The 9,955-nt window shown below is 43.0% G+C and overlaps 1 protein-coding gene across 1 annotated transcript; it reads left to right on the forward strand.

The window, feature by feature from the left end:
* Positions 1 to 1,087: 1,087 nt before the first annotated feature.
* On the forward strand, positions 1,088 to 2,065 carry LOC102413472 (olfactory receptor 5B12-like). The gene has a single exon (XM_006056652.3). It carries the CDS (start codon positions 1,097 to 1,099, stop codon positions 2,063 to 2,065), a length of 969 nt encoding a protein of 322 aa, XP_006056714.3. The 5' UTR covers positions 1,088 to 1,096.
* The last annotated feature ends 7,890 nt before the right edge of the window (positions 2,066 to 9,955 follow it).

Genomic DNA, 9,955 nt, shown 5'->3' on the forward strand with positions numbered 1-9,955 from the left:
TATATTGTTACTATTATTTCTTTAGTTTCCAAGCCACAACTGAGGAGTCCTGATCTCCAGAAATCCTTCCTGAGTTCTTGTGTTGGGCAAACCAAACATGTTTTCTAATTCCAAAGACCACGGGTGTCCCTCCACTTCAGAAATACATTATGACTAATGTATCTTTTGGATGTAGGTCTCTCCCACTAAGCAATCCTTAAAGACAAGGGCTACATCACATCCTCCCCTGAATATTTCATAATAGTTAATCCAGGAGGAATGAATGGGACCTAATATGCCAGAGTCAGAAGTGTCTCTCGGATCAAGACAGTCTCTCATATTGTAACTACAGCAGCTACCATAAGCTGTGTGCTGAGTTACCACTGGAGGTGAGAGCAGCCAGATATACCACGTGGTATGGCAGGAGGCCTGTGGTCTGGTTGATGGTACAGAGTCTCTAGGTGAGGACAAAACTAATCCTTCCATCTCCCCTATTCTCTTCACCCACAAATAAGGCAAAGGTGTAGATGACAGTGGAAGACAGAAACTGAGGGCCACTCAGCTGAGGGCCCCATGAATTAGAAAGATAAAGAAGGTTGGAATCACTGTAGATCGCCAGGGAAGTGAATGAGGATCCCTCAGAGATGGAGGAGGCAATTGAGGAGGGCTTGTCAGCGTTACACACCAGTGACTGACAAAATGTTTCCTGTATCTTACTTTCTGTTGATTTAAGCCTTCGATGTATACCTTAGACAAGTGTGCTTGTAAGAGAGGAAATAAGAAGAGTCCTACATTGTTTAATAGAAGAGGATATAACATGCAGCAAGCAAGCAAGCTGAAATGTGACCCAGAGTCATCATATGGTCCGCTCTTGGCAGCCACAGTCAGTAAGGGCATTCTAGCGTTTTCCATGCCACTTCTAGATGAACAACCTCAGTCAACCCAGCACTACCCGTCTGGCTCAGCTTCTCACTCACGAGCTCCTTCCCTCCATAAGAAGCTGACAACATGACTAGAGGCTCCATCTACAGTGTACATCCCATGAAGATGATCGGATAGCATCAACTTGTACTTGCTGAGCTTGTCATAGGTGCCGCTCACGTTGACTCCCCAGTTGATGGAGAACCTTTCAGAGGTGACTGAATTCCTTCTCGTGGGGTTAACAGATGCTCTAGAGATGCAGGTCCCTCTGTTTACAACCTTCACTCTCATCTACCTCACTACTCTGGTTGGAAACCTTGGGATGATCGTGTTGATTCTGTTGGACTCTCGACTTCACACGCCCATGTACTTTTTCCTCGGTAACCTCTCCCTAGTGGACTGTGTGTATGCCTCCTCTGTTACTCCTAAAGTAATGGCGGGGATTCTCACAGGAGATAAGATTATATCCTACAATGCATGTGCTACCCAGATGTTCTTCTTTGCAGCCTTTGCCACTGTTGAAAGTTTCCTCCTGGCCTCAATGGCCTTTGACCGCCAGGCGGCCGTGTGCAAACCCCTGCATTACACCACCACCGTGACAAGAGCTATGTGCGCCTTGCTGGCCACCAGCTCCTATGTTTGTGGACTCTTACAATCTTCCGTCCATGTTGCCCTCACTTTCCACCTCTCCTTCTGCCATTCCAACGTGGTTAATCACTTTTTCTGTGACATTCCCCCACTGCTGGCTCTCTCTTGCTCTGATATCTACACAAACGAGATTGTGCTCTTCACACTGGCAGCGTTCAACACCTTGTTCTCTCTTTTGGTTATCTTGGGCTCGTACCTCTTCATTTTTACTGCTATCCTGAGGATGCGCTCATCTGAAGGACGCCAGAAGGCCTTTTCCACCTGTGCTTCCCACCTCACTGCTGTCTCCATCTTCTATGGGGCAATCATCTTCATGTACTTACAGCCCAGCTCCAGCCACTCCATGGGCACAGACAAAATGGCGTCCGTGTTCTATGCCATGGTCATCCCCATGCTGAATCCACTGGTCTACAGCCTGAGGAACAAAGAGGTCAAGAGTGCCTTTAAAAGGGTGGTTGGAAAAGCAGTCTTCTCTAGGCTTAGCTTACTAATTAGGAATCACATGCAAACCATGTGAATCTTCTATTGGACTTCTGTGGCCAAGAATGCTGTTTGAAGGTTAATTCTTTCTTGTCTTTTATTTCTTTGAGCAGTTCCTCCCAGACAAAACTGATTCTATTCACTCTTCACGACTGTAACTGGGTAGAAGAAATTCCGGATGTCCCTTTCCAGAAATATAACATAGCTTCTATCTTAAGATAAAGATTATAATCCTTGATATTACAGGATCCCACATTACATCAGTTTGTTGGTTTAAGGTGCTTTGCAGGTAAATCACATAGGTGTTTGACACTAGAGTCCCATTTTCATTTTCTAGAATTAAGAGAACCCTAAGAATCTTCCACACAGCACAGGGCCATGTTTCTTAGACATTTATACTCCTAAGAGTTACCTTGAAAGACTGATGAAGAAATAGAATTTAGGGATCTAATCCAGATAATATAACTTAGCATTTTTCTGGTAGAGCTCAGAAATCTTTAGGATTATGCCCCGTTATCCACATATACATGGATCCCGAACTTAGTGAGAATGCCAGTTGTAAACCTGGATAATGAGGGATAGTATACAAGCTAGATCTATTTTATTCTTGAATCTCAGAGAGAAAAACATGCTTCAAAAGGCTGAAATATATCCATACCTATTCCTTACCTGAGTTCTAATAGATAAAATTCATATAAGAGTCTGGCTAGGGAGAACTACCTGCATTATTAACAAGCTTCCCCTGTATTTCAGATGAGGTCGGGGTGCAGATTACACTTTGAAAACTGTTTCCCTGGAACAGTGGTTCAAAAGCATCATTACCAAGCCAGCAGCATCAGCATGACCTGGAATTTTTTAGAAATGCCAATTACAGGAACCCTCATCCCAAACCCACAGAATTGAAACTCCAGGAGCACAATCAAGCTATCTGTGTTTTTTAACAAGCCCTCCTGGTGATTCTGACGCAGACTCAGGCTTGAAAACCAATGCATTCAAGCAACCAAGAAACATTTAGCCTACAGCTGCAGTCCATGGGGTCGCTAAGAGTCAGACACAACTGAGCGACTTCACTTTCACTTTTCACTTTCATGCATTGGAGAAGAAAATGGCAACCCACTCCAGTGTTCTTGCCTGGAGGATCCCAGGGACAGGGGAGCCTGGTGGGCTGCCATCTGTGGGGTCGCACAGAGTCGGACACGACTGAAGCGACTTAGCAGCAGCAGCAGCAGTGGTTCTCAAACTCAGCTGCACAATAACCGGGGGAGATTCTTAAAATACTACTGGCCGGATCCCACTTCCAGAGAGTATGATATAATAATATGATTCAGGAAAATTTGATCTGGGATAAGACCTGCACACCAGGAGATTGTAAAATGCAGTCACTTCCCTGGAGCCTGATATATAGAAAAGATTAGGACCAAAAAAGAGGTACTATTCATTTAGAATCTAGTACCTTTCCAAGTATTGCGTATGCTATCTCATTAAGGTCTCACACTAACTCTGAGAGAGTCAACCAGGTAGAGAGGAGGAATGCAGTCTCAGATATGGGTGTGTGGGTAATGCGTTCTCAGTTGCTCAGTCATGTCTGACTCTGCAATGCCATGGACTGTAGCCCACCAGGCTCCTCTGTCCATTGGATTCTCCAGGCAAGAAAACTGGAGTAGGTTGCCATTTCGTCCTCCAAAGGATCTTCCCGACTCAGAGACTGAACTGGCATCTCTGGCGTCTCCTGCATTGGAGGCAGATTCTTCACCACTGAGCCACCTGGAGGATGTGGGTAGATGGTGGCAAAGTGAGAATTTTAAGTCTGTGGAATCCTGAAGCAAATCCTTTCCAGCTTAGTTCAGCTAACAGTTGTTTGATACCAGGGCAGACTGTAGGACACATAAAGTATATTAAGACAAAAACATCTTTTTATTAAAGAACACTAGTCTTCTCAGTATAACAAAACTATCTTTTTTATTGAAGTATAGTTGATTTGCAATGCTGTGACAATTTCTTCTGTACAGCAAAGTGATTTAGATAGCATAATTATCTTTTATAACTAAGACATTAGAAGGACTGAAAGAGAGAAAGAATATTATTAATTTAGCATCTTTCTTGAATCTGTTTAAGTCTCCTTCCTCGTTGATATTCTGAAGACTGCCCAAATCCCCATCATTTGATCACAGGTCTAAGTAGGAGCACATTAAACAGCACGGTTTCTGAGGTCATCAGAGGTATATACAGGGGACTGAAACCCTTGTGCTCTGTCCACGTGTTGCTATGCTCTTGCAGTGAAGCCCTTGTTAACTGAGAAGACTTGCCGTCCCTGTTTTCTAGACGTTTTGAACTGCATAATTCGAAGCTTCACTTGGATAAAAAGTTAAGCTAGAAACTGTGCACACTCCAGTGAACATCCACGTTTAGGAGGACCGCAGGCCACAGACCTCGTAATATGATGTGCTCACCTGCATCAATTCCCAAAGGCACCCTTGCCTCACTGAGAAGACGTAGGAAAGAGCAGTAAAAGACAAACGCACGCCCGGAGTGCCCCCACGCCCTGACCTTTGCAGTCTTAGCGCATCGGGGTGAGGCATTAGTCACACTGGTGCAGCGCACACAGCCCACAAGTTCAGGCAGCGGTCTAACCACGCTGGACCTGTGGTGTTGGCAACAATGGAACACTAGAGCAGTTCATCCATCTCCAGTCAAATATGCTACTGTAACTTTTTAAATATGAGTAATGAACATATGTTAATACAATTGAAAGTTTCTGTCTGGATTATTTCTGAGAATAGATGTTGCTGTAGACTGAGTATCTGTGTGTCACCAAAATTGCTATGTTAAATCCTAATGCCCAGAGTAGTAGGAGGTGGGGTCTTTGAGGGGACGCAGATCCAGTGTCTAGGGGAGCCTCCATGAGTGGGCTTAGTGTTCCCCTGAAAGACCCCAGAGAGCTCTTTTGTCCCTCACGCCATGTGGGGATACAGCAAAGAGACGGCAGTCTATAAACCAGTGCCTTGATCCTGGACTTCCTAGCCTCCAGAACTGTGAGAAATACGTCTTTATTGTTAATAAGCCACCTGGTCTGTGGTATTCTGAAGCATGGACAAACCAAGATGGAAGCCTTAGCAGCAGCAGAACGAGATCAAACCTGCCCCAAACTATGATGATTTTGATTCTAATAAGACATTGAACTCGGGATAATCAATGAGGGGAAAGAATTTTAGGCAGACTGCAGAGGAATTAAATAATTTCCTTATTCTTCATTCAGAGGAGTTCAATCAAGCTGAAATGGAATTTACTCGAGTTAAAAAATTTTCTCTGAAACTGGCATCTAATGGGAATTTTACACTCCTGAGACTGGGATGGGCTCACACATCAGCCCTCTCATTCTCTATCAGGCTGGGGTTCTCATGAGTAATCAAATGTTCATTCAATGAAAAAAATAATAAATGGATGGATGAGGATATGTGTGCCTGTATGATAGCATTAGTTAGTAAACAAGCGAGTGAGTGAACTGAGGTTGAATAAATGAGTCAACACCAAGCTGGGTACCTAATGGCCAACTACAGGATTCCAGATCTACTCTTTCTGTCCCCAAAGAGAGGACATCTTTCAGACCATCCCATAGAGCTGTCTCTTCCATCATCCCATAGAAGTACAAACCATGCTCCTTTTCACTAACTAAACCCAGTTGGAGCTGGGATATGGTTTAATCACTTTGGTGACAAAGATTCATATAGTCAAAGCTATGGTCTCCAGTAGTCATGTATGGATGTGAGAGTTGGACCATAATGAACACTGAAGAATTGATACTTTTGCACTGTGGTGTTGGAAAAGACTCTTGAGAATCCCTTGGACAGAAAGGAGATCAAATCAGTCCATCCTAAAGGAGATCAGTCCTGAATATTCATTGGAAGGACTGATGTTGAAGCTGAAGCTCCAATACTTTGGCCACCTGATGCGAAGAGCCGACTCACTGGAAAAGACCCTGATGCTGGGGAAGATTGAAGGCGGGAGGAGAAGGAGGTGGCCATGGGTGAGATGGTTGGATGGCGTCACCGACTGGATGGACATGAATTTTAGCAAACTCCACGAGACAGTGGGCTTCCCTGAGAGCTCGGTTAGTAAAGAATCCACCTGGAATGCAGGAGATAGTGAGGACAGAGCAGCCTGCTGTGCTGGAGTCAGCGGGGTCACAGTCAAACACAGCTTAGCAACTGAGCAACAGCAATGGTCTAATGGAATAATACATTTTACATGCTTAGCACAGTGCTCGGTGTATTACAAAGAAGAAGGATTAAGTATTTTTTATTTTATCTTTAGCAAAAATAGAAGAGAGAGAATCTGAACTATATCTCTCTGCCTTTCTCCAATTTCAGGACCACCTAATTTTATTTCTTCTCTCTTTCATGATCTTGGACTTTATGAACCAGATCTATGTTCTTATACTATCTCCATCTGAGGACATCTTCCTGAGGCCAAGGACCTATGGGGAAACCATAACAAAGACCAATTTCTCTGTCTGACTTTGTTTAACCCAAACAGTCAAGATATGTTTAATATTGTGAGCTGAGCCACAGAATTGTATAATTCTTCTCTCTCTTTTGTGTCCAGGAAATGCATTGAGAATGGAAGAAGTTAGTGCCTTCTCGTCAGCAGTACTAACATTCAAATGTTTTAAAATAATGATGAGATTAGTGATATTCTTATGTCACATGTACTCAAAACATATGCACACTCTCAAGGCTCTTTATGAGTTACTTCACAAACTTAGCTCTCTCCAATGTCCTAGTGAGAGAGAGTCAGATGTGCTTTGCAATAGCATGCGTGCATTTTATCCGCAGCTTTCCCATGAGAGTACTACATAAGATCATGTAATCTGCAGATACAACTGTATTCCTTTCCGATATGAATTGCTTTTATTTCTTTTTCTTTCCTAATTGCTCTGTCTAGGACTCCCATTACTATGTAAAACTGTAGTGGTGAGAATGAGCATCCTTGTCTTGTTCCTGATCTTAAAGGAAAACATTTCCACTGCTGAATATGAAGATAGCCATAGGCTTGTCATACAAATGGCCAATAGGTATATGAAAAGACGTGCAACATCACTAATCATCAGGGAAATGCAAATCAAAACCACAATAAGATATTAACTGTCAGTACTCAAAATGGCTATCATCAAAAAGATAAGACAACAAGTGTTGGCAGAGATGTGGAGATAAGAGAACACTTGTACACTGTTAGAATCCTTGCACTCCTTGGAAGAAAAGTTATGACCAACCTAGATAGTGTATTAAAAAGCAGAGACATTACTTTGCCAACAAAGATCCATCTAGTTAAAGCTATGGTTTTCCAGTGGTCATGTATGGATGTGAGAGTTGGACCATAAGGAAAGCTGAGTGCTGAAGAATTGATGCTTTTGAACTGTGGTGTTGGAGAAGACTCTTGAGAGTCCCTTGGACTGCAAGGAGATACAACCAGTCCATCCTAAAGGAAATCAGCCCTGAATATTCATTGGAAGGACTGATGTTGAAGCTGAAACTCCAATACTTTGGCCACCTGATGTGAAGAGCTGACTCATTTGAAAAGACCCTGATGCTGGGAAAGATTGAGGGCAGGAGGAGAAGGGGGCAACAGAGGATGAGATGGTTGGATAGCATCAGTGACTCAATGGATATGAGTTTGAGTAGGCTCCAGAAATTGGTGATGGACAGGGAGGCCTGGCACGCTGCAGTCCATGGTGTCGCAGAGTCAGACATGACTGAGCAACTGAACTGAACTGACTGTACAGTGTTGGTGGGAATGTAAATTGATGCAACTATTATCGAGAACAGGATGGAGGTTTCCTCAAAAAAATTAAAATTAGAACTGCCATGTGATCCAGCAATCTCATTTCTGGGTATAAAACCAAAGGAAATGAAGTCAGTATATTGACAAGATGTCTGCACTCCAATGTTTATTGTTGCATTAGTCTCAACAGCCAAAAATGGGAACGATCAAAGTGTCTGCTGATGTACACACAATAGTATATTATTCAGTCTTTTAAAAAAGAAGGAAATCCTTTCATCTGTGACAACATAGATAATCCAGGAGGATATTATGCTAAGTCAAATAACCCATACAAAGACAAATATCATACGATCACACTTGTATGAGAAGCATTTTTTAAAAATAGAAACTCCAGATAACAGAGTGTTGATTACCAGAGACTGAGATGTGGGAGGAAAGAAACAATTTTTTAAAAGAAGAAAGAATGTAGAATTGGGGTTGCTAATAGGTAGGGGGAGGGGACCAGGGAAAGCTTATTGTTTAATGGATACACAGTTTTGGTTTTGCAAAATAGAAAGAGTTCTGAAGATGGGTGGTGGTAAGGTTACACAATATGCATGTACTTAATTAACACTGCAGAGCCAAACACTTAGAGTGGTAAGATAGTATTATGTTATGTGTATTCTACCACAATATAAATGAATAAAGTGAGTTTACCCTTATAAATTTAAATAATAAAATATGTACATTTTTCAAATTAATTATATCTCAATTTAATTTTTAATTATGTGCATTTTTTAAAAGAAGGAAAAAAATACTCTAAGATCAAAGGGTGGAAGCCAGGAGACCAACTATGAAAAAAGATGCAGAAATTCAAGCAATAGACAATGATACATTGGAGCAGACCTGCAGAGATGATGTAGGAGAAGCAGTCACATGTTGAATCATTGGGAGTCTGGAGCTAAAACCTGGAGCAGGTTGGATGTGCGGGTGGAAAAGAAAGAAATGACTCTTACAAAAAATTGTCGTTTCCCTCATAAAGGTAGAAGTGGAAGAGGAGCAGGTTAGTGAGAAAAATCAGGGGCTAACTTAGATACTGAAGAAGGCAATGGCACCCCACTCCAGTACTCTTGCCTGGAAAATCCCATGGACGGAGGAGCCTGGTAGGCTGCCATGGAGTCGCTGAGAGTCGGACACGACTGAGTGACTTCACTTTCACTTTTCACTTTCATGCATTGGAGAAGGAAATGGCAACCCACTCCAGTGTTCTTGCCTGGAGAATCCCCGGGACGGGGAGCCTGGTGGGCTGCCATCTATGGGGTCGCACAGAGTCAGACACGACTGAAGCGACTTAGCAGCAGCAGCAGCAGCAACTTAGATACGCCAAGTTAAAGTTCGACGTAGAGAAGAAGAAGAGACAACATATGCACTTTCCAAAGTTCACAAGGCAGGTTTGAGACAAAGCCACAATTCTGTGAATTGTTAGCACGTACAAGCGTTCACATCAACACTGTCTCGCTTTTCATCCTACCTGAAGGGTGCTGACTCCTTCTCACTCTGCTTGCTTCACCCTCAATATCTTCCCGAACCTTAATGTCAGTGTGGCCCACGGCTTAATGCTTGGACCTCTCTCCTCTGCCCTGTCACCTAGATTTCAGCCAGGTTCATGACTCACAATGTATCCAGAGGCCTTACAGTGAATGTCTGACTCGTAAATACTACACATTCTGCGCAATCTTTATATGAATCGCTGACCACAGACAGGTTCCACAGTACCAAACAAGACAATTTGAACCTTATAATAGTCAATTTGAACATAACTAATTGTTTTTAAAGGACATAATTAATTTTTAAGAACATAACTAAGTTGTTTTTAAAGTATTATGGATATTGTAATATATCTGCTGCTGCTGCTAAGTCACTTCAGTCGTGTCCGACTCTGTGCGACCCCATAGACTGCAGCCCACCAGGCTCGCCAGTCCCTAGGATTCCCCAGGCAAGAACACTGGAGCGGGTTGCCATTTCCTTCTCCAATGCATGAAAGCAAAAAGTGAAAGTTAAGTCACTCAGTCATGTCCGACTCCTAGCGACCCCATGGACTGCAGCCTACCAGGCTATTCCATCCATGGGATTCTCCAGGCAAGAGTACTGGAGTGGGGTGCCATTGCCT

Source organism: Bubalus bubalis, chromosome 16, assembly GCF_019923935.1.
Source record: "Bubalus bubalis isolate 160015118507 breed Murrah chromosome 16, NDDB_SH_1, whole genome shotgun sequence".
NCBI lineage: Eukaryota > Metazoa > Chordata > Mammalia > Artiodactyla > Bovidae > Bubalus > Bubalus bubalis.